At 43.0% G+C, this 23,769-nt stretch overlaps 1 protein-coding gene across 2 annotated transcripts in view; it reads left to right on the forward strand.

Annotated features, from left to right (window-relative positions):
• ALDH7A1 (aldehyde dehydrogenase 7 family member A1) overlaps nt 1-3,783 on the forward strand; it is a 55,495-nt gene extending 51,712 nt beyond the window's left edge. For both annotated transcript variants that reach the window (XM_033181387.1, XM_033181388.1), the window contains 2 exons: nt 305-380; nt 2,003-3,783. In XM_033181387.1, the coding sequence (XP_033037278.1) occupies nt 305-380; nt 2,003-2,057 (131 nt within the window). In that variant the 3' untranslated portion in view covers nt 2,058-3,783. The remainder of the gene's footprint in view (nt 1-304; nt 381-2,002) is intronic.
• The last annotated feature ends 19,986 nt before the right edge of the window (nt 3,784-23,769 follow it).

Raw genomic sequence — 23,769 nt, forward strand, 5'->3', positions numbered from 1 at the left:
CATGTGCCACCGTGCCTGGCAAATGGGATTTTTTTGTTGTTGTTTACGGTTTGTTTCTGATATGTTTCCATTTCCTCTTAATTCCTTATATTTTATTTTCCCTCTTAATTCCTTTTTTTCTGTTTGTTTTGGTCTCTTGGTCTCTGTCTTTGATTTATTTGTTTGCAGGGGAGATACTGTGGGCTAAATGTAAAGTGAATAATCAGGTTGTTCTGGTGTCCTTTTGGTATCTTCTTTTCAATGATACCAACTATGAGCCCACACGGAAACTGCTCAAAAGATATGATATTTTTTATTTCTCTAGGAGGAGAAAAGCACACTGGTGGTGGCAGGGAGTCTGGCAGTGATGCCTGGAAACACTACATGAGAAGGTCTACTTGGTAAGAAACGGCTCTGGGAAGATAGGTTTGGGCTTAAAGCCTTTGGGAATATGCTTTTACACTCTCCTACTGTATGTGCTGTCTTTGTGCAGTGTCATTTGATTTGATTTTTCCAGCATGCCACAGCTGTCTCCTCTGAGTATCTATTTGGTACTATTTTTCTAGCTTTCTTATCTAGCTTCAGTTAGTGCCCAGCACCCAACAATGAAATGGTCTCATGCATGGTTTCTGTATTTTTAGTAGAGATGGGGTTTCTCCATGTTGGCCAGGCTGGTCTGGAACTCCCGACCTCAGGTGATCCACCCGCCTCGGCCTCCCAGTGTGCTGAGATTACAGGCATGAGCCACAGCACTCGGCTACTTTTTGTATTTTTAGTAGAGATGGGGTTTCACCATGTTGGCCAGGCTGTTGTCGAACTCCTGGCCTCAGGTGATCTGCCTGCCTTGGCCTCTCAAAGTGCTGGGATTACAGGCGTGAGCCACCACGCTGGGCTGTTTCTTGCACTTTTGATGGCACACTTTTTTTTTTTTTTGAGATGGAGACTTGCTCTGTTACCCAGGCTGGAGTGCAGTGGCCTGATCTCAGCTCACTGCAGCCTCAGCCTCTGCCTCCCAGATTCCAGCAATTCTCCTGCCTCAGCCTCCCAACTAGCTGTGATTACAGGCATGTACCACCACGCCTGGCTAATTTTTGCATTTTTAGTAGAGACCAGGTTTCACCATGTTGGCCAGGCTGGTCTTGAACTCCTGACCTCAGGTGATCCATACCTGCAGTGGCTCATGCCTGTAATCCAAGCAGTTCGGGAGGCCGAGGCATGTGGATCATTTGAGGTCAGGAGTTCAAGACCAGCCTGGCCAACATGGTGAAACCCCATCTCTACTAAAAATACAAAAATTAGCTGGGCATGATGGCAGGTGCTTATAATCCCAGCTAATCAGGAGGCTGAGGCAGGAGAATGGCTTGAGCCTGGGAGGCAGAGGTTGCAGTGAGCCGAGATCATGCCATTGCACTCCAGTCTGGGCGACAGAGTGAGACCCTGTCTCAAAACAAAATAAAACAAACCAAACAAACCAAAAAACCATGTATGATCTTTATCTTTCCAGATTTTTATGTTTCTCTCTTTTTTCTTTTAAATAAAACGAGACCAATACTAACATTGTCCTTTTTTTTTTTTTTTTTTTTTTTTTGAGACGGAGTCTGGCTCTGTTGCCCGGGCTGGAGTACAGTGGCCGGATCTCAGCTCACTGCAAGCTCTGCCTCCCGGGTTCACGCCATTCTCCTGCCTCAGCCTCCCGAGTAGCTGGGACTACAGGCGCCCGCCACCTCGCCTGGCTAGTTTTTTGTATTTTTAGTAGAGACGAGGTTTCACTGTGTTAGCCAGGATGGTCTCGATCTCCTGACCTCGTGATCCGCCCGTCTCGGCCTCCCAAAGTGCTGGGATTACAGGCTTGAGCCACCGCGCCCGGCCCATTGTCCTTTATCTTAAAGGTTTGTCTTAAAAAGTTATAACTTGGAGATCTTACCTTATTAAAATATACAGATCTGCTACATTTTAAAAGTGGGCACGAAAATCTTCTGTTATGTGTGTACTATCATTAATCCTGTTCATTTTTTCCCACTAGTACTATCAACTACAGCAAAGACCTTCCTCTGGCCCAAGGAATCAAGTTTCAGTAAAGCTGTTTTAGATGAACATGCCTTAATTTGAAGTTTTCCAGCAGCTGTTTTTGAAGAAGACAAAGAATATTAAAGTTTTCCCTGAATAAATGCATCATCATGACTGTGACAGTGACTAATCCCCCTATGACCCCAAGGCCCTGATTAAATCAAGAGACTCCTTTTTTTAAAATCAAAATAAAATTGTTACAACATAGTCATATTTACTAAAAGATGGGTTAGATGGATTTTTATGTCAACTAGTTGTACATGGCTTTTTAGAAGTTAATGATTATTTTGTAATTAGAGAAAAGAGTACATACCAGGGTAGGAATTTGGGAAAATACAGAACAGAGGAGAAAACAGAAGTCTTTGCAGTAGATACAGGGTGTCTCCTGACCAAGCAAAGGATTCGGTGGGGGAATATTGCTTGACATTACCCACCTATGGCATGTGTTGGATGGCGTGTGATTGAAAGGGAGATGCATTTCCTTATATGCTTGGACCATAGTTCAGTATTCATGTGGAATAACTTGCAGTGCTTAAAATGACAACAGGCATTCATCACAGTCGTGGCTCTTGCTTATGAAGGCTGTGTCAACCTGGAAGAGATTTGTGGGGTAGACAAAGATTTTGTTCCTGTGTTGGAGTCTTTCACCTGCTGGAGGACTCTGAGGCCAAAACTGCCTGAGCAGAATTGTATACAAAGTGCGTCTGGAGGCTGGGCGAGGTGGCTTATGCCTATAATCCCAGCACTTTGAGAGGCTGAGGCAGGTGGATCACTAGAGGATAGGAGTTTGAGACCAGCCTGGCCGATATGGTGAAACTCCGTCTTTACCAAAAAATACAAAAATTAGCCTGGTGTGGTGGTGGGCGCCTGTAATCCCAGCTATTTGGGAGGCTGAGGCAGGAGAATTGTGTGAACCCAGGAGGCGGAGGTTGCAGTGAGCCTAGATTGCACCACAGCACTCCAACCTGGACAACAGTGAGATCCTGTCTCCAAAAAAAAAAAGTGCATCTGGATTTTTTAATACAACCTTAGACCATTTTCTTTAGCTTTAGGTGTCTGCAGTTGCCCTTGGATCTGTTCTCAATCCTCAGTGTGTGTGGCAGCGTGTGGTCATAGAGAGCTGAGCAAAGTTCACTTTCTCTTTGCTGACAGTCTCACCTCTTCTCATTGGGAAGCTGCACAGGAGTCTTTGGGATGGTTCAGTCCAGAGGCCTCTGTTCTCCTTTCTTCCTGGCACTTTCTGATCCCCCTCTGCATGGCACCCCTCTACTCCTGCCAGGTTGGACTGGAACTGAGACCTTTGAACAAGATGACATTTGTAGACAACTTGATCCATCAGGATGTGGAGAGATTTGGATAAATGGCAAATAATTTGGGGTTAAATTATGGCCCAGAGAAGTAAGCAAATGAAAAACTAAACAATTGTAAATGTATCTGGGAAGCAAAGGTATTCATAATATGTCCCATGGCCAGCTGCGAGTAGTATTTAACTAGACATGCTGTTGTCAAAATTGAACATGAATCAAGCCAAATACTAATGATATAGCTATTGAGAGAAGGTTGGCAGGAAGAAATCATGGGTGAAGGTAGGTGGAAGTGCTAATCTTAGCTATAGATTTTAGGTAAAACTGATGCTGAAAGCTTTCTTTGAAACAATTTTATAATTTTTTTTCTACGTGTTTCTAGCATAAGGACTCAATTTTTTTGGTTATAATGTTCATTAAAACATGCCTTCAATTTGTTCCTCTTTGTACTTTTTTGCTGATTTAGCAGATATAAATCACTTGTTAGTGTTTTTAACTACCCAAGTTAAAATGTACATTTGTGTTATTACTGGTCTTATATTTGAAGGTGTGAGGGGTCTTGTGCTGCTCGTTACTGGTTATATTGAGCATTTCATAACTGCTACCTCCTCCTAAATCCTGTGTTCCAACTGCCACTGCTGACAATGCCCAGCCTCCATTGTGGATGTGGGGAATTGTGTTAGCGTGCTTGCTTCTGCCACAGCACTAAAGCCTAACTTGCTTAGGATCGTGCTGTACTTGGAGAGAGCATCCAGTCGCTGAGCCTAGCAGCCAGGCTCTTGTGACTCCCTGGGAAGTGGGTGAAGACCTAGCTCCTGGCTGCAGCACTGGGGAGGCAGGCCCTCCAGATGAAGACTTCTCACAATGGAGGGGAGGCAGTTTTCTCCAAGGAAATTGAGTGCTATTACATACTCCGCTTCCCACTTTCTCTTTCAGGGTGGAAATCTGTTAAGCCTCCTCCCTCTCTCCTGCTCTGCAACCACAGAACACTTCTTTTTTTTTTTTGGGTGTCTCAGTTTTGCCCACACTGGAGTGCAGCGGTACAACAGTGGCTCATTGCAGCCTCCAACTCCTGGGCTTAGTCTATCCTTCCACCTCATGCTCCGCCGTAACTGGGACTACAGGTGCATGCCACTGTGCCCAGCTAATGATTTTTTTGGTAAAGACTGGGTCGTACTACATTGCTCATGCTAGTCTTGAACTTGTGGCCTCAAGCGATCTTCCCGCCTCAGCCTCTTGAGTTGTTGGGATTACAGGAGTGCGCCACCATGCCCAGCTCTGTGGAAAAGTCTCTGTGGCATTCTGTCTCCTGAAAATGCTGAAGGGATGAAAAGGGCTCAGTGTCCTTCTCTTCCCTGGCACTTTCAGACCATTTTCCTGTTGCCTTCATTCTAACAAAGGTTGCAGATTAGAAAGCTGATTTGGAATGTTTTTTAAGTGTTTTCAGTTTCAATATTTGTATGAAATTCCTGTGGTCTCCAACACACTCATTTATTTTTATTTTTATTTTTATTTTTACACCTGGCTTGATTCACTTGCTTACCCTGAATCCCTTATTTAGGTCTCTGGAGACATAGGCAATGGTGACCATTTCTGCAATTTCTACCCTCTGTGCACTTACCTCCCCTTCCACATAACCACTCATGTTTCATTTTACTTGTGCTATTTGTTGGTCTTAACATTTTAAAAGAGGAGGTGTGAAGAGATTAGATGCAGATGGCTGTCATTAATCTTCAGTCCCAAAAACTGTACATGTTGATGTACCAGAGTTTTAGGTTTTTCATGTAATAAAATACATGATCTTTTATAGTTTTTCCAATTTAAGTTTTGAAAGTTAGGTTACAAATATATCTTTTTGCTTTTTCTTTATTGTGAGGTGTATTTTTAAAGATCAAAGTAATACTTGTATACACTTAAAAATTCAAATGGGGCCAGGTACAGTGGCTCATGCCTGTAATCCCAGCACTTTGGGAGGCTGAGACGGGCAGATTGCTTGAGCCCAGGAGTTCGAGGCCAGCCTGGGCAACATGGTGAAACCCTGTCTCTACAGAAAACACAAAAATTAGCCGAGTGCAGTGGCGATCACCTGCAGTCCCAACTATTCGTGAGGCTGAAGTGGGAGGATTGCTGGAGCCCAGGAGGTCAAGGCTGCAGTAAGCCGTGATCATGCCATTATACTTCAGCCTGGGCAACACAGTAAGACCCTGTCTTAAAAAAAAAATTCTAACGGGGCTAGAATGCTTGTAATAAAAACTAGCAGCTCAGTTTCCCACTCTACCCAACTCCTGATTCCATTCCACAACAACCGCTTTTCTACTGTTGACTTTTCTAATTTTCCCTTATTTACCTATATATTTCTAGTTGTGCAGCCATCACCACTGTCTAGTTCCATCCAAAACATTGCCATCCCCCCAAAAATCTTGTACCTATTAAGCACTCATTCCCCACTCCCCCCACCCCGCCAGGCCCCGGCCACCATTGATCTGCTTTCTGTCTCTATGGACTTGCCTATTCTGGATATTTCATATAAACAGAATCTCTTACTAATTTCCAAACAGTTGGATGATCTGTGTCACATGCCTATCATCAATATTTTCCAGTTACTTGGTGTCAGTTTCAGTTTTTGTTTTGCTTCCTTTTTTTTCCCTGGCATTGACTCCCCAAGGGCCTTTTGTCCCCCTGCTCCCATGTGGCCGCTCTCTAGGGCAGCTGCACAGGTGTCATCCTTGGACTCCCTTTTGCTGCTCTTCTATGTTACAGTCTCTTGTTCACTGGATCCTATTTTTCTCTTTATTGCTTTATGCTCTTCTTTTGCTGGAGCCTATCCTGCAGAAGCTTCCTGCCAATAATTGTTTTGGAGGAAATTAAAACCAAACCAAATCTCTCCTATCCAACGGGAAGAACTTTATCCCCATATTGATTGAATATAGGATTCGAGATTTAAAATGTTGGTGGCAGAGTTTGCTCTTTTTTTTCTATTGGAAAGGTCCACAAATGTTTTGTTGACAGTTTTGTCTTTAATCCATTTGAATTTGGGGTACATGCTATGATTTGTCTACATTAATTTCCCTTTTAAAAATAAAAAGAATTCCTCAACCCCAATTAGACAATTGGGTTGTCCTTTTCACACGGATACCTCTTTCATGGTACACTGCATTCTTACGTATAACAGGATCTGTTTTTAGCTGCGTATCCTGATTCGGTAATTGGTATATGTGTGTGTGTATATAGATCGATAGAATGCCATTTCCACGTGCAGACTCAAGGGCAAACTTATTCCTTTTTCTATGACTACATCTGTCAGGTGTCCCCTCTGCCGTGGCTCTATAGGATTCTGTTAGATAGCGGTGGTCATTGCACAACTCTACAAATATACCAAATGCTACTCAATTGCTCATTTTAAAATGGTTAAAATGGTGAGTTTTATATTGTATTTTACAATATGAGAAAAAAAATACAAAGCAAATTAAGCAATAAAAAGGGCAGTTACTAACTCCAGGGAAAATAACATTTAATTCTGTGATCTTTGAAATTTCTTGTATTTAAATTGTTTTAAGAGTCCTACACATATTATCTATGTGACCTGCAAAAAGTAACCTAATCTCTTTGAACTTCATTTTCTTGTTTGTAAGGTGAGTTGTATCAGTTTCGTTTCTTTGTTGCAAGCTGCAGAAACCAATTATGTCTTTAGCAAACACTGACTGTTTGGAAAGCCCAGATCCAATTTGCCTCTCCAGATCCACTCTCCGACATTCTCCTGCAGTGTGTCCTTCGGGGCTGATCTCTACGGTCCGCTTCATCTGGGCTTGCTTTATCCTCTGGCTTCTAATTGTGTTTGGCCAGTAGTAGAAAATCAGAGCGGGGAAAAAAATGTAAGAGTATTAATTTTCCCACTCCGCCCCTGCCAGCCTGTGGTAGTTACTGTCTTTTTTTTTGTTTAAGGAAAATGTATCCAAAACGTGTTTATTGGAATGGTTTCCCATTCATCCTGATTCAGGGTGCTTTTAGTGCTGCCTCCTCCTAAGGAACATTCTTCTGTAAGCTTTGCTTGTCCTTCCATAGGCTGATAGGACAGTGGAACAGTCAACACACACAACTTTGGGCGTGGCAAAAGAGCATGGTGACTTTATAGTATCCTGGTCATTTCACATCCATGAAGAAGGAATTGGTTTGTCACCAGTAGCTTCTCACGTTTTCTCTTCTGGAGAGGCATGAAGGAGATCCTTCTCTAGAGACATCACGCGGGAAAGCTTACTCCTTTTTCTGTGTCTGCATCTCTTGTTGGATGGCCCCTCTGCTGTGGCTCTGTAGCTTCTGCTAACGTGACTCCCTTTTTTTAATCCTTTAGTCTGCAAGTGGAGATGCAATTCTGTTGACATTTCCTGAGTTTGTCTCCTTACCTCTAGGGACCTAGTTAGGTAGCAGGTAAAAATCAACTTGAAACGCCACTGCTAGAATGAGTGAACTTCAATTGTTTTTAGGCTTTTTGATTCTCAAAATTAAAACTGCAGGAAAGGACCAGGCAATTCACCTAGCATGGATCATTTACCTTTAAGGTAATTTACCTGCCCCTTGGCAAGGGGAGAGCAAAACGCCTGGATTAATAGTCCTAATGCTGAAATCAAGGACAGATAATTCCCCTAAAATAAATTAGTTGTTACCATAGGTAAGAAACACAGATGCTGCTAAGCTTAAACAATATATTTCCACTGCATGAGGATGCTAATAATATCTGTCCCACACAATTATTAGGATTAAAGAGTAAAATTATAAAAGTTAACAGTGCCTGGAAGGTACATGGTAAGGGCTTAATAAATGTTGGTTACTGTTATGAAGATGTTTTCCACATTTGTTTTCAGCTTTTAATGTTTTAATTATTTCCTAAATAAAATTTAGAAACATTTTCCAGGTTTTTAAAAAGTAATTTTCTTTGGGATTTTTATTGGACTCAAATCTATAAGTTAGGAAGAACTAATGTATAATACTCAGATCTTAAAAACATCAATGATATATATTTTGATCAAGTTTTTATAGTTCCTAGCAAAATTCTGTAGTTTATTTCATGCAATGTCTTAACAAGTTTTAAGTTTATTCCTATATATTTTATGATTTTGGATTTTCTTCTTCTTCTTTTTTTTTTTTTCAGGGTCTGTTGCCCAGGCTGGAGTGCAGTGGTGCTACTTCAACTGACTGCAACCTCTGCCTCCTGGATTCAAGTGATTCTCATGCCTCAGCTTCCTGAGTAGCTGGGATTACAGGTGCACACCACCAAGCCTGGCTAATTTTTGTATTTCTAGTAGAGACGGCATTTTGCCATGTTGGCCAGGCTGGTTTTGAACTCCTGGCCTCAAGTGATCCTTCTGCCTTGGCCTCCCAAAGTGCTGAGATTATAGTTGTGAGCCACCACGCCCAGCTCAGTTGTTACGGTGAATGGGATTCCCCATCTTATGCAAAAATTATTGCAGAGACCATTTACTCCCCAAGGTAGATTAGTTTTGAAAATAGAAACATAGATCCAACAAGTACTCAATGTTTGCTATTTGCTTGTTGAGAATCCTTACAGCCTGGCAATTCCAGGGTTCTAGAAATCTGGCCCACATTCAGATACAAATTGTCTTTACAGTGTTGGCCTGTAGGTGTCACTGTTGGTCAAAGGAAACGTCTCAGTTTAGCAGGGAAGTGAGTTGTGTTGACTTTGTATCCAGGAGGTCACCATGGAAAAGTTTTTGCAGTCAACAGATAATGCCCCACATTTATGAGCTGCTTTACTTTCCAGCACCGTTGGTAACTTGCCTTTCCTACTGCCTATAATTTCAGGTTTGTATCTTTTAAGTTAAAAATGTGACTGGACGTGATGGCTCATCCCTGTAACCCCAACATTTGGGGAGGCTGAGGATGGAGGGTTGTTTGAGCCCAGAAATTTGAGACCAGCCTAGGCAACATAGTGAGACCCTATCCTAACAAAACAAAACAAAACTTTTTTTTTTTTTTTTTAATTTTCCATCCATTTTTCTTTCCCTGCAGTGAGCATATGTGTGAGGTTATTCCATTTTGAACAACTCCGTGGGTCATTCGTTTTATTTACACTTACCTGATTGATGCCTACTCTGTTCCAGGCACTTTTCAAAGTACTTGGCAAATATAAACCCATGGAATTCTCATAACCCTAGGAAATAGATATTATTATGACCTTCACTTTATTGATTTGGAAACTGAGGCACAGAGCGCTTGAATAACTTACCCCAAGTCACACAGCTGATAAATGATGGGGCTGAGATTTGAATCCAAGTAGCCTGGCCTCAGAGTTAGTATTCTTATGAATGTCAATAGTGCCCCTGAAATAGCAGAACTCTTATTTGCTTGCCTTCCCTGCCTGACTCTCTTAATTGTTGACTTTTCTTCTTTTTTGCAGTGTCTTTTATTATGACATAATCACTAACTTAAAGAAAAGTTAGGCCAGGCGCGGTGGCTCAAGCCTGTAATCCCAGCACTTTGGGAGGCCGAGACGGGCGGATCACGAGGTCAGGAGATCGAGACCATCCTGGCTAACACGGTGAAACCCCGTCTCTACTAAAAATACAAAAAACTAGCCGGGCGAGGTGGCGGCGCCTGTAGTCCCAGCTACCCGGGAGGCTGAGGCAGGAGAATGGCGTGAACTTGGGAGGCGGAGCTTGCAGTGAGCTGAGATCCGGCCACAGCACTCCCGCCTGGGTGACAGAGCCAGACTCCGTCTCAAAAAAAAAAAAAAAAAAGTTGCAAGTACATAGAACTTTTCCCCCTAAATTATTTGAGAATGTTGTTGATATGATGCCCTGTTACTCCCAAATGCTTTAGTGTATATTTCCCACAGACAAGGACATTTTCCTGCATATCTACAATACAACCATCAAAATCAGGAAATTAGGATTGATATGTGTATTAGTCTGTTCTCACACTGCTATAAAGAACTACTTGAGACTGAGTAATTTATAAGAAAAGAGGTTTAATTGACTCACAGTTCCACAGGCTGTGCAGGAGGTGTGGCTGGGGAGGCCTCGGGAAACTTATAATCATGGACGAAGGCGAAGGGAAGCAGGCATGGTCTTCACATGACCTGAGCAGGAGGAAGAGAGTGAGGGGGGGAAGTGCTACATACTTTTAAGCCACCAGATCTCTCGAGAACTCTATCACGAGACAGCACTACGGGGATGGTGCTAAACCATTAGAAACCACTTAGGTGATCCAATCACCTTCCACCAGGCTCCACCTCCAACAGTCGGGATCACCATTCAAGGTAAGATTTAAGTGGAGACAGAGCCAAATCATATCAACGTGTTACTAATATCTAATCCTCAGATCCCGTTCACCTTTTGCCCCTTGTATGTTGCATATCTCTTTAGTCTCTTTTAGTCTCCTCATGACTTTCATGCTTTTGAAATTACAGGCCACTTATTTCATAGATCATCCCTCAAGTTGATGTTTCCTCATAATTAAATTCAGGTGTGCATCTTGAGCCATCCACTCATAGAAAAACACCGTATTCTCACCTGCATCCTATCAGGCAGTGTGCGATGTGATTTCTGTTTGCCCATACCAATGATGTTAACTTTGATTTCTTGATTAAGGTGGTGTCTGCCAGCATTCTCCACTGTGAAGCGTCCCTGTTACCCTTTGTAAATGAATAGGTCTTTGTGAAGGGAGATACTTTGAAACTATGTACATGTCCTGCTCTCCATCAAACTTTCCATTGATTCACTTATTTATATTTGTATGTACTTAAATTTTTCTGTTTTATCCAATGAGTTATAACCCATTTATTACATTACTTATTTTGATGCTCAAAATAAATTTTTATATCCCTGATTTGGCCAGCAGGACTCCCTTCAAGCTGGCTTCACTGTCCTTTCAACATGTTTCTGTCCTTCTCTGAACACTTCCTTTCTTTTTGGTACAAGATGTTCCAGGCTCAGTTTGTACTTTTCCTGCCCCAGCCCTGGAATCAGCCATTTCTTCAAGGAGCCCAGATCTTTTTTGGTAAAGCATCATGTTTATAAGCCAGAGTCTGGTGTAGGGATGCCTGTTGATGTGGGGATGTCACTGCTCCCAGGCTCTTGCAGCTGGCAGACATGTACATCTACATTTATTTCTAAATCTGTTTATATGGACAAGTGTGAGTTTACATGAAAACTTCCGAATCCTATCCAACACCACAGCGTTCCTTTTTAGTTTTTTTCCTTTCAGTATCTGCAACTTGTCTCTGATGAGAAACCTGCCTCACTACCCTTGATGCATTTTTTTGTAGATCACTCCCTGTGTATCACTTATCTCCCATCCCCCAAGGACACCCTCCTCACCTCTCTCCGGTTCTGATGGTGCTGGACTTGTCCTCACATGAGTGCCCTCATCACCTAGTTCAGGCTCTTACACCCATGCACAGCTGTTCTACGTGGAGGCACCCTTCTTACCCATCTAATGGCTTCAGGACTGAATTGTTTGGGAAGAGAAGAGGTAGAGAAAGAAGAACGGATCTTTCCTTAAATGCAGAATTTTGAGTCAGAATCAAAATAGTACTTGACTGCCCCATGCGTGCTTGCTCTGGGGCAGGAAGGAGAGATGCCTGGACTTAAGCTGGAAGAGTGGAATAGGCGGGGTGGGCACAGGTCCCAGAGGTGGAGCACCTGCATTCCAGGCACAGCTCTGTTTCTAAGGCGCCAGTGATCTTAGAGAAGTAATTTGATCTCTTTGTGCCCCTGCTCTTCCAATAATGAATTGGACCAAATCTAAATCAAAGACTGGTGCCCCATGGCCAAAATTGGCCTAAGTGCTTATTTTGTTTGGGAGTCAACTTCCTTTTTTTTTTTTTTTGAGACAGGGTGTCCCACTGTGCCCAGGCTGGAGTGCAGTGGTGTGATCATGGCTCACTGTACCCTTGACCACCTGGGCTCAAGCAATCCTCCTACCTCAGCCTCCCAAGTAGCTGATACTACAGGTGCGTGCCTCCATGCCTGGTTAATTTTTGTATTTTTTGTAGAGATACGGTTTTGCTGTGTTTCCTAGGCTGGTCTCAAAATCCTGAGCTCAAGCAATCCACCCACCTCAGCCTCCCAAAGTGCTGGGAGTGATACAGACAGAAGGCAGGGAGATACTGTGTAGAAGAGGGCGGTTCCCTGTCAAAGGCCCTGCCCTCAAGCTTGGAAACCCATGGCCCTAAATGGGAACAAGCATTCCTGTCTTTGTGCCCAAATGTTGCCTTTTGCCCCACCATGCCCCCTATCCTGTACTCATATAAACCCCAAACCTCAGGATCCATGAGCAGAAGAGCAGAGGAGCATAAGAGTGCAGCAGAGGAGAGAAGGGAAGGAACATCTGAACGTCCAGAGGAGTTTGGCTGAGGATGGTTGGAGAGGAGATTGGCTGTGGGTCTGCCTAACTCCAGGGGAAGATCATCTTCCCACTCCATCCCCTTGCCAGCTCCCCATCCATCCCACTGAGAGCCACCTCCATCTGGCAATAAAATCCTCCTCATTTGCCACCCTTCAATTTGTCCATGTGACCTGATTCTTCCTGGATGCTGGACAAGGACCCGGGTACCAAGAGGGCACTGAGCTAGTTAACACTGAAACCATCTGTGAAGGCAGAGCTAAAAAAGTATTGTAATCTGCCCACTGGGGCTTCAGGAGTTGCAGACACCCATCCCTAGATGCTACTGTGGCGTTGGAGCCAAAAAACACTTGCCTCAGCTCCTGCATGCCCCCTCTCCTCTATGGGGTTTGAGTGCACAGTGGCTGAAGAGATGAGCCACACTCTGTCACACGTCTCTGAGGGGGGTCAGGGAACTCTCCCATTTAAGGATTATAGATGTAAGCCACTGCACCAGGCCGGAGACAACTTTCAAAAAATCAAATTTAAGTTTCTTTAGTTGGAGGCTATGCACTCCAATTAGCCCCAGGTGGGCGACAGCTCAGACCATCTTTCCCAACTTTATAAATTTCCCTCTCCAGGCTAAGTTACATTTCAAGCCTCTTCTAGCTCAAGGATTCAATGGCTTTCTCATTTAGGCACTGATGAATTAGGCACACCTCCAACTACCCCTTCTTGCCTAAGGACAGTCTTTCTACCTAGAAGAATGAAATAGTCTTAGACTTGCAGGCAGGGCCCTGGTATTATTTAGGACATTATTTTAGCAGCCCTAACAGAGACCTCAAAGAATAAAAAATAACCAAGGTAGTTTCTCACTGAGCCCAGGTACAAACATGAGTCCAGCGTGACTCCATGGTGTCTAGGCGTTCAGTTCCTTCTGCGTTGCTGTTCTGCGTCAAGGATGGCTCACTGCCCTGTCCATGTGTCAGCTGGCCATTAGGGGTGGGTCAACCCTTCCATTTCAGGGTGGGGCCCAGAGGTGGCACACATCACTTCCACTCACTCCACATTGGCAACACTTATCCACACAGCAAATACAGCCAAAAGGGAGGTTGAGAAGCAAGTATTTACTCTTGGGAGCCACACACTCAGTCAAGAATTGGGTGTTCTATGATGCTGAAAGAGGACAGAATGGATACTGGGGGAAACTAGTGGCCTCTGCCACAGTACTTGTGAAAACACACCTCTCCATCCACTGTCTGGAATATCCTCTGTTGCATTCATTTTCATCTCCTTATGCTATCAGAGAGTTGCCAGTTTAGAATTCATTTAGGTTCTGCCACCATTCCCTGGAGCTATCCATCCCTCATCCCTTAGTAAAAAACAGAAGTAATCAGCTCCCAAAGGCAGCCAGTCAGGGAAAATTTCAAAATTATTAGGAAGAGTAGGAGGTAGAAGAGGTAAATTTGGACAAACGGGACAGTTAGAGATAGGACTGGCAAAGATAGGAAACCCCATGGGGAGCCAGTAGGCAGGATGGAAAGAGTGGATGGAAAATACAGTGCTGATAAGGGAGCAGTGGAACAGGAGGCGATGGCAGTGCCGAGTGCAGGAGCCTCCTTCAGCATGGCCTCTTCTCCATTTGCTATGCTCTGGCTCAGCAGATTCTTAATCTATGGCACCAGGCCTGTCAGGAGACCTGCATTTAATTCCCAACTTTTTGCCAGGAAACACTGGGAAAGCCACAATTCTTTTTTTTTTTTTTTGAGATGGAGTCTCGCTCTGTTGCCCAGGCTGGAATGCAGTGGCACGATCTTGGCTCACTGCAACCTCTGCCTCCTGAGTGCAAGTGATTCTCTTGCCTCAGCCTCCTGAGTAGCTGGGATTACAGGCGTGTGCCACCATGCCCAGCTAATTTTTGTATTTTTAGTAGAAATGGGGTTTCACCATGTTGGATAGGCTGGTCTCGAACTCCTGACCTCAAGTGATCAAGCCCATCTCGGCCTCCCAAAGTGCTGGGATTACAGGCGTGAGCCACCGCACCCAGCCAGCTACATCTCTTCTAAGGCCTAGCATCCTCCTCTGTAAAATGACTGTAATGTTACCTACCACACTTCTCTTCCCCAAACAATAGTGAAGTACAAATGCACTATCAAATGTGAAAACTTTCTATGTACAATATAACAGATGGTATTCTCCCAGAATTTATTCCTTCCAGTGGGTTCTTGGTCTTGCTGACTTCAAGAATGAAGCCGCAGACCTTTGCGGTGAGTGTTATAGTTCTTTAAGATGGTGCAGACTCAAAGGGTGAGCAGCAGCAAGATTTATTGTGAAGAGTGAAAGAACAAAGCTTCCACAGCATGGAAGGGGACCGGAGTGGGTTGCTGCTGCTGGCTTAGGTAGCCAGGTTTTATTCCCTTATTTGGCCCCACCCATGTCCTGCTGATTGGTCCATTTTACAGAGCACTGATTGGTCCATTTTACAGAGTGCTGATTGGTCCATTTACAATACTTTAGCTAGACACAGAGCACTGATTGGTGTGTTTACAATCCTCTAGCTAGACAAAAAAGTTCTCCAAGTCCCCACTCAACTCAGGAAGTCCAGCTGACTTCACCGCTCAGTGTTACTGATGGAGCGCTTAGAGCTCCCTGCTTTCTGTGTGGAGCTGGTCGAGGCCTGGACCATCCTTGGGGCACTCATTTAATTAAGCGAGGCTCAGAGGTCTGGACTAATGAGTCACCCTGATTCAAAGAGTATTTCTTCAGTAAATAGGGTCTAGGGGAAACCACATAGTCTGGGAGTTAGGTCCCCATTTGGCAGGTCAAGGGACTGAGCAAGTAGACACTTGCCTGGATGAGCAGAGAAAGGAGTTGAGGCTATGTCTTGAGTCTATAGGCTGGGCCACTGGAGGTATGGTAGGAGCTCTAGAGCTGCCTCTAATGACAGCAGAGTCTCGTCAAGAAAGTCCTAGTTCAGAACTTTTGAAAGGTACCAAATTCTTTTTCTGATTACCTTTCCGGCTTCTCTGGTTGAGCCCCTATGCACTGGACTGATATAGACAGATTAACAAAAGAAAACAATCAGAATTTTATTAGCGTGTGCATTGCAATTACATGTGGGAACACTCAGAGATGAATAAACTCAAAGGTTTGGTTGGAACATGGGCTTACAGCATTTTAGCAAAGGACGAATACATTTTTTTTTTCTTTTTTTTGAGACAGTTTCACTCTTCTTGCCCAGGCTGGAGTGCAATGGTGCAATCTCAGCTCACCACAACCTCTGCCTCCCGGGTTCAAGTCATTCTCCTGCTTCAGCTTCCTGGGTTTGCTGGGATTACAGGTGCGTGCCACCTCGGCCAGCTAATTTTTGTTTTGTTGGTAGAGATGGGGTTTCATCATGTTGGCCAGGCTGGTCTCGAACTCCTGACCTCAGGTGATCTGCCTACCTCGGCCACCCAAAGTGCTGGGATTACAGGTGGGAGCCACCACACCTGGCCCCCGTACATGTTTTAGAGAAGTGACAAGACAAAGGAGAAGGACCTGAGTCTCTACAGGCAGCAAATTGTGGGAAGACAAATACGTGGGAAACCAATGGCAGATAAAGGCCTGTTAGAAAAGTTTACTTCACAGTTTCCTCTGGTGCTGTCTCTAGGCAGATAAGAATCTAAAGTTGTCCCCAGTGATTAACTTTTTTTCTTCCTGATAGAGAGGGGAGGAAGAAAATATTCATAAATTTATGTCTAAGCTGGGGAGTGCAGAGAGCTTTTCTTGTATATGTTTCTTCTCAGTTGACTTCAGCTCAAAATAATCCTTATGTCAAAGTGTCATATTTTGAGGTGGCATATTCTGCCAGCCTACAGACCCAAGAACTTTGGCTAGAACGGATTGGTCTCGGATTGCAGTGACTTGAACCACTGAACAAGGAAACCTCTTCTAGTTGAGTTTGAACTTCTGCCTGTTTTGAGCTGGTGGACTCAGATTGTTCACTGAGTATTTAAATTCTTTGACTTTCACCTATGAAAATCTCCTGAATGAAATGAGATATTTGATCCTCTTTATTGGGTCACTGAACATGCTTCTAACATGAAAACATTCAGCTGTGAGCTAGAAAGTGAACTGTGCTCACAATCTCAAACAGGGTCGGGGAGAGAAGATTTACTTGCTCTGTGCCCTGTGCCCTTTCTTGGGGCCTAGAGGACACATTGACTTATTTTTTCTGGGGATACTATAAAGGAACATCAGCTTGCTCCTATTTTGTACTGGAGAAGCTTAGAGAATCAGATGCTAGTTTTATACTACATCCTTCAGTAGTAACAGCTTTAATTAAAAAAAAAAATAACAGCTGGGCACAGTGGCTCATGCTTGTAATCCCAACACTTTGGGAGGCTGAGGAGGGAGGCTTGCTTGAGGTCAGGAGTTGGAGACTAACTTGGACAACATAGCAAGACCCTCTATCTACAAAAAGTAAACAAATTAGCCAGATGGGGTGGTGCATGCCTGTAGTCCCAGCTACTTGGGAGGCTGAGGTGGGAGGGTAACTTGAGCTCAGGAACTCAAGGTTACAGTGAGCTATGATTGTGCCATTGCACTCCAGCCTGGGTGACAGAGTGAGATGCTATATCTGAAAATAAGTGAACAAATAGATAAAAATAAAAAAGGAAAAAAGTTTATCTTTGGCTACATGTCAAAAAAGAAAATAAAAGGAGAAAGAATTAGCATGATTCATTGAAGATTTTTTTCCTTCCTTGAAGAAACAATTTGTTCCAACCTAAAAAATTATGCAAAATCATTGCAATGTTTCCCTGGTGTTTTAAATCCAGATTTCAGGTGCCTCAAAGAGAGTGATCAAGTGGTTTTAACCACCTGCAATGAAAAAAAAAAAAAATTAAAAAAAAGAGGCCGGACACAGTGGCTTGTGCCTATAATCCCAGCACTTTGAGAGAACAAGGTGGGCAGATCACCTGAGGTCAGGAGTTCTAGACCAGCTGGCCAACATAGTGAAACCCCGTCTCTACTAAAAATACAAAACAAAAATTAGCCAGGTGTGGTGGTGCACATCTGTAGTCCCTTCTACTCAGGAGGGCTGAGGCCTGAGAATCGCTGGAACCCGGGACATGGCAGTGAGCCGAGATCACACACTGCACTCCAGCCTGGGAGACAGAGTGAGACTCCGTCTCAAAGAAAAAAAAAAAAGGTAAGTGAAAAGCATCAGACAGTTTTATATAGCTTCTAGACCATAGAACCTGCAGCAATAACTCAGTGAGTTTTTATTCTCATGTTTGCCCTGTGCAAGGAGCAGACCAAGAGAAGGGGTTTGCTTGCCCTTGACTTTCTCTGCCATCAGCCCCAGCTGCCAAGTAAAGTAAATCACAAGTCATGTAGTATTTTCTGTGAATGCAGGTAAGCTTAGCAGCCCTGGCCTCATTCCCTTCCTTTTATTTTTTGACCTCTACATTTAACTATGACTTTTCTGGTAAACACATTGCCTCCTTTCCTCCTCGAGGGATTTCATTTTATTCTTGCTCACCGGAAGCACAAAACTACCCCAGCTGTGGCTAGTTTAGCCTTCCCAGGGCTCTCTCCACGGTGGCCTCCCAGAACTTCTAATCTACACGAGAAGGTTGCCCTACTGTTGACATTTTATAACCTGTGTGCCTCTGTGACTAAATGGCTGGAGTTATCACATCCGCTCAGTCTTGCATCTTTATAAAAAACCTGGGCAATGTGCCATCCTTTCTGTCCACCACCAAGATTTTTCTCTGTAAAATGCTTTCTTTAAAGTCTGTGCACAAAAGTGTAATTGTTCCCTCAGAGTTGCTAAAATGACTTGAAGGGCTTGAGTTTTTAGTAGCTTTCAGAAACAAAAGGAGCTTTCTAATTGGACAAGCTATTCCCTCCAGCAAAAGATCCTTGGCTGAACTTAGTTTACCATATTAAGCAGCATAGTGCAAGCTGCACTGTGGCTTAATGGTTAAATAGTCACTACAGAAAATTCACTTCAGGGTTATTTCTGGTTTGTTATAACATGTATTTCTTTTTTCTTGTGTGTATTGCTTATTAACAGTAAGGAAGGTTACAGAAAGCTTTTTATGACTATCCTCACCCCAAAGTCAAATTAACTTCTCCCTCTTTTTGTCCCCAACAGATGCAATGCACCCTGATTTTTTCATGTCTGTTTCACTCACTCAGTGGATGCTCTGTGAGGGCAGGGCCTTGTCTAGTTTGTTCATGCTCTCTTGCTTTCCTGTGTTCATTGAGCAAGATGCCTGGCATATAGTGTGAAAGGAGTTGACATTTGTGAATACACAAATAAATGGATGAAGTTGTGGAGGTATTGGCTTCTTTTTATGTGTTTGGTAGAATTTGATTATGGCAGAGACTGCTATTTCCTACCCCACATTCATCCCCTCTGTTCTAGGCTGGGCACATAGCTGCTTGGAATAAAGTCAGCCTCTTCTGCCTCCTGACTGGAGGTATGGCCAGGTAAAACAGTAGACAGGGTTCCTGAGGACTTCTAGGCACCACCAGACCAGCTCCAAATTGCCTACCTGTAGGCTCTTAACCTTTATCTTGTTCATTTTTTTTTTAATCACTGGCAGCCAAATCTAGTCATAACAGGTATGTTGGTTTAACATTTGTGTCTGTGAAGACCAGGGAGAGATTGGGATAAAAAATCTAAATCCAAGCCTGGATACAATGGTCCATGCCTGTAATCACAGCATTTTGGGAGGCTGAGGTGGGAGGATAGCTTGAGCCCAGGAGTTCAAGAGCAGCCTGGGTAACATAGTGAGATCCCATTTCTGTGAAAAATGAAAAAAAAAATGTAGCTGGGCATGGTGGTGTGTGTCTGCAGTCCCAGCTACTTGGGAGATGAAGGCAGGAGGATCGCTTGGGCTCAGGTGGCCTAGGCTGCCGTGAGCCATAGTCACGTCAACTGCACTCCACCCTGAGTGACAGATAGAGACGCTGTCTCAATCAATCATTCAACATAAATAAAAATAAGTAAAATGAAAATAAAAATCTAGATCTAGGTAGGATGACCATAGAAAACCATGCCAGTTTAGAGGTGTTTAGAATTAACTAAGCTTATATTCTTTGTTAATTTATTTCATATCTATTCACTTACAAATGTGGGGCATTTCCCCTTTTTATCTTCTTACTCACTGGTTTAGGAATAGTAATAATATTATTAGTACATTAAAATGTTGATATATTTGAATACATCATGCTAGGCTCAAAATACCTATGTAAGTGCAACTGGCAACAAAGCAGGAAGTTTGATACACCCACCTTGGTATTTTTTTCAGTCTCAGACATAAGGGGAAGGCAACCAATTGTGATTTTTTAAAAAGTTTTTCTCCTATTATTTTTATGTCACAGAATTCAATTTCTATTTTGTCTTAAATAATTTTATTATTATTATTTTTAGACGATGTCTCATTCTGTCACCTAGGCTAGAGTGCAGTGGCATGATCTGGGCTCACTGCAACCTCCACCTCCTGGATTCAAGCAATTCTCCTGTCTCAGTCTCCCCAGTAGCTGGGATTACAGGTGCTGGCCACCATTCCCAGCTAATTTTTGTATTTTTAGTAGAGACAGGGTTTCACTCTGTTGGCCAGACTGGTCTTGAATTCCTTACCTAAAGTGATCCACCTGCCTCGGCCTGGGATTACAGGTGTAAGCCATTGCAGTCGGCCAAATTTTTATTATTGCCTCGCTTAACTTAGCTCATATAAATACGAGCTTCCTTATTTGGAAGGAAAAACATTGGAGTGTTCCTTTATTTCTATAACTGGTGGTTTCCCATATATACTCATTGTCTAAACTATGCTTTACTTACCTTCTTAGCAATAAAGGAACAAGGAAATTCTTTTTAAAAGGGGTGAACACTGTGGGTGGCTGTGGCAATGTGAGCAGACAGTGGGGAGGTGGTGATCTATGAGCTAAGATAAACAGATTTGTGAACCTTGACTTTATGGGAAAATTATTTTTCTTCAATTTTAAGTGAGTCATACTTTTTTTTTCTTCTTATAGGACTTCTCATGAAGCACACAGTCATGAAGTTGGGAACTTATCCATCTAGTTGGAGCCATAGGACATTAAAATAATGCTTTTTCCTCAATGCCCCTGGACCTTGAATTAGGAAGCAAAAAGCGGGGGTTTCCACTGAGCTGTGCTATTTGGGGAGCCTCTATTGGCTTGGACAATGGAGGTGCAGCTATCCATCAGCTATTTGCAGAGTCCAAATTTTTATGCTTCCCACTGAACCCCCAAGTCAAAAACACCAAAAATTATGTCGTACCATATCAAATTGTCATTTTAAAAAAAGTTTAAAAATAATCAAATATTGCCAGTTTTATTTGGTTCAAGGTATAGGTGAGTTTTCAATTTTCATGTTTTTTTGAAGAGTTAACTTCTTAAAATAGCTAGCGTGAATATTACCAGTAACAAAATGTTAAATATGGAGCAAGAGTTGAAAATTGATATTTTAAAATAATTTATATCTAAAAACACTGAGGCTTGGAGAGTTTAGACTGTTTGCCCACATGCACACAGCTGGGAGCTGAAAGAGGCATAATGAGAACCTGAATCTGGCTGATCCTGAAACCCAGGCTGGAGTGCAGTTGTGTGATCATGGCTCACTGCAGCCTCGACCTCTTAGGCTCAAGTGATTCTCCTGCCTCAGCCTCCAGAGTAGCTGAGACAACTACAGGCCTGTGCCAATACACCCAGCTAATGTGTTTTTATTTTTTGTAGAGATGAGATCTCACTATGTTGCCCGGGCTGATCTCAAACTCCTGGGCTCAAGTGAGCCTCCTGCCTTGGCCACCCAAAGGGCTAGAAAATCTTATTTTCTTATTATGAAACAGGGCTTTTGAAAAAACTTGGAAAATATAGGTAGGCAAAAGAAAAGAAATTTGGAGAATAAGCAGGTATCATCTTTTGCCCTTAGTCTAGAGAAGGGGAAAGGCAATAAACAAGTAAATCAACAAACATATTGACCACAAATTGAGATATTTGAAACAAAATGCCATTAAAAAGAGAGAAGGCTTTTAGAATACAGAATAATGGGGTCAGGGAGGTGTGGGGGAATATCCTAACTTAGGGAGGTCAGCAAAGTCCTTGTTGAGGAGGTGACATTTCAGCTGAGATGAGAGTGGAAGGAGTGATGCAAGGAGCTGAGTGTCCAGGCAAGGGTCAGTCAGGGCAGTGTAAAGGGTTAGAATGTACTGCCTCAAAATATGCTGCTTTGGCGTATTGATTATTTTCAGATGAAGGCAGTTGAGAAACAGCATATGCAGGAAGGGCTCTCTGCCCTCCCTCTTTCTACCTAAAAGCAGAGTATAAATTTCCCATAAGAAAAGTACCCTCCCTGTACCGGGAAGAAGAGTAGAACATTCTTATCATTGGAGATGGAGAGTTGACACTGAGATGAATCTATAAAAACATGTCTTACTAAAATAACTTTTATCTTCCATTCGTTTCTTTATATATTTTCTAGTCACTTTCTCACAATTCACTACCCCTAGCCCAAGACTTTTTTTCCTTTATCTTGCCACATCTCTACAATTTATTGCCCTTTGTTAAAATGGTATATGAGCCCCTAGGTCTAATGTCCTTTGGATTTTCACTTTTTTCTATGAGGCCTCCCATGTTATATAAAAATATTAATTAATATCAAATAAAATGTGTATACTTTTCCTCCTGTTAGTCTGTTTTTTGTCAGTTCAAGCTATCATCTCCAGACTCAGAACCTAAGGGGGTAGAGGAAAAGTCTTTCCTCTTCTACAGCAGGAGGGAGGTTGGCATATTTGATATTCTTTCCAGGAAGAGGAAAAAGAGGAGGAAGCCAGTGGGGCTGACTTGGAGTGAAACAGGGGATGTGAGTGTGTGCAGGATCCCTGCTGTTGTAGGACTTTCTCCTTAGTTCAGCTAACAATGGGGTTCTTGTCACACAACCATGACAGATTAGGCTCATAAGCACTTTGAAGGTTTGAGAAAAATGGAATTTATTGGGCAAAAAGGGAAAAAACAGGAAACGGGGACTCTCAGCAAAGCAAAAGTCCTGCTAGCTGGCTTCCTGCCTCACAGATTGAATCCCAGGTTCCACCCTGGAACAGGAGAGGCCAGGTTCCTCCCACCTGCAAATGGCATGAACTTCCTGAGGCTCCACCCTTTCCTCCCAGTGTGCAGGCTGGTTGAAGGTTCTGCCAGAGGGCCCTTTTACTTGGCTGTCTCACTGCTACACACTTTTGTAGATTTTGGAAAAGAGTTGAAATTCTGTCTTATGAGGACATTAATTGTTTATGTAATTAAAAAAAATGGAGGACAGGCATAATGGCTCATGCCTATAATCCTAGCACTTTGGGAGGCTGAGATGGGAGGATCACTTGAGCTCAGGAGTTCAAGAACAGCCTGGGAAACATAGTGAGACCTTGTCTGTACTATTATTTAAAATAAAAAAAAAATTTAAATGGAATAATTCTAGATACATGGTGATTTGTAACTTTTCTTAATTGCCGATACTTGTATATTGGGTATTTAATCTTTTTGATAGGTCAAGTGTCCTTACCAGCTGACCCTATTATAAATAAGACTGTTAAATAAACAATAACTGGGTTTTATTTTGCTTTTTTTTGAGAGAGTCTCCCTCTGTTGCCCAGGCTGGCGTGCAATGGAGCAATTGCTGCTCACTGCAACTTCTGCCTACTGATTTCAAATGATTCTCCTGCCTCAACCTCCTGAGTAGCTGGGGTTACAGGCATGCACCACCACACCTGGCTAATTCTTTTTTTAAATATTTTTAGTAGAGGCCGGGTTTCAGCATGTTGGCCAAGCTGGTCTCGAACTCCTGACCTCAGGTGATCTGCCTTCCTTGGCCTCCCAAAGTGCTGGGATTACAGGCTTGAGTCACCGCACCTGGTTCAACAATAACTGTTTATTGCTAACTATTCTCTTACGGCCTTTGTAGGACAGAACTCGACTTTCTATTCCTACTACATGATGTAAATTGGAAACAGAAAAATTGCCACTTCTCTATATATGCATCTTTAAAAGCAGTTCCCCTGGGACTGAGTAA

Source organism: Trachypithecus francoisi, unplaced genomic scaffold (assembly GCF_009764315.1).
Source record: "Trachypithecus francoisi isolate TF-2019V2 unplaced genomic scaffold, Tfra_2.0 Lachesis_group2, whole genome shotgun sequence".
Classification (NCBI taxonomy): Eukaryota; Metazoa; Chordata; class Mammalia; order Primates; family Cercopithecidae; genus Trachypithecus; species Trachypithecus francoisi.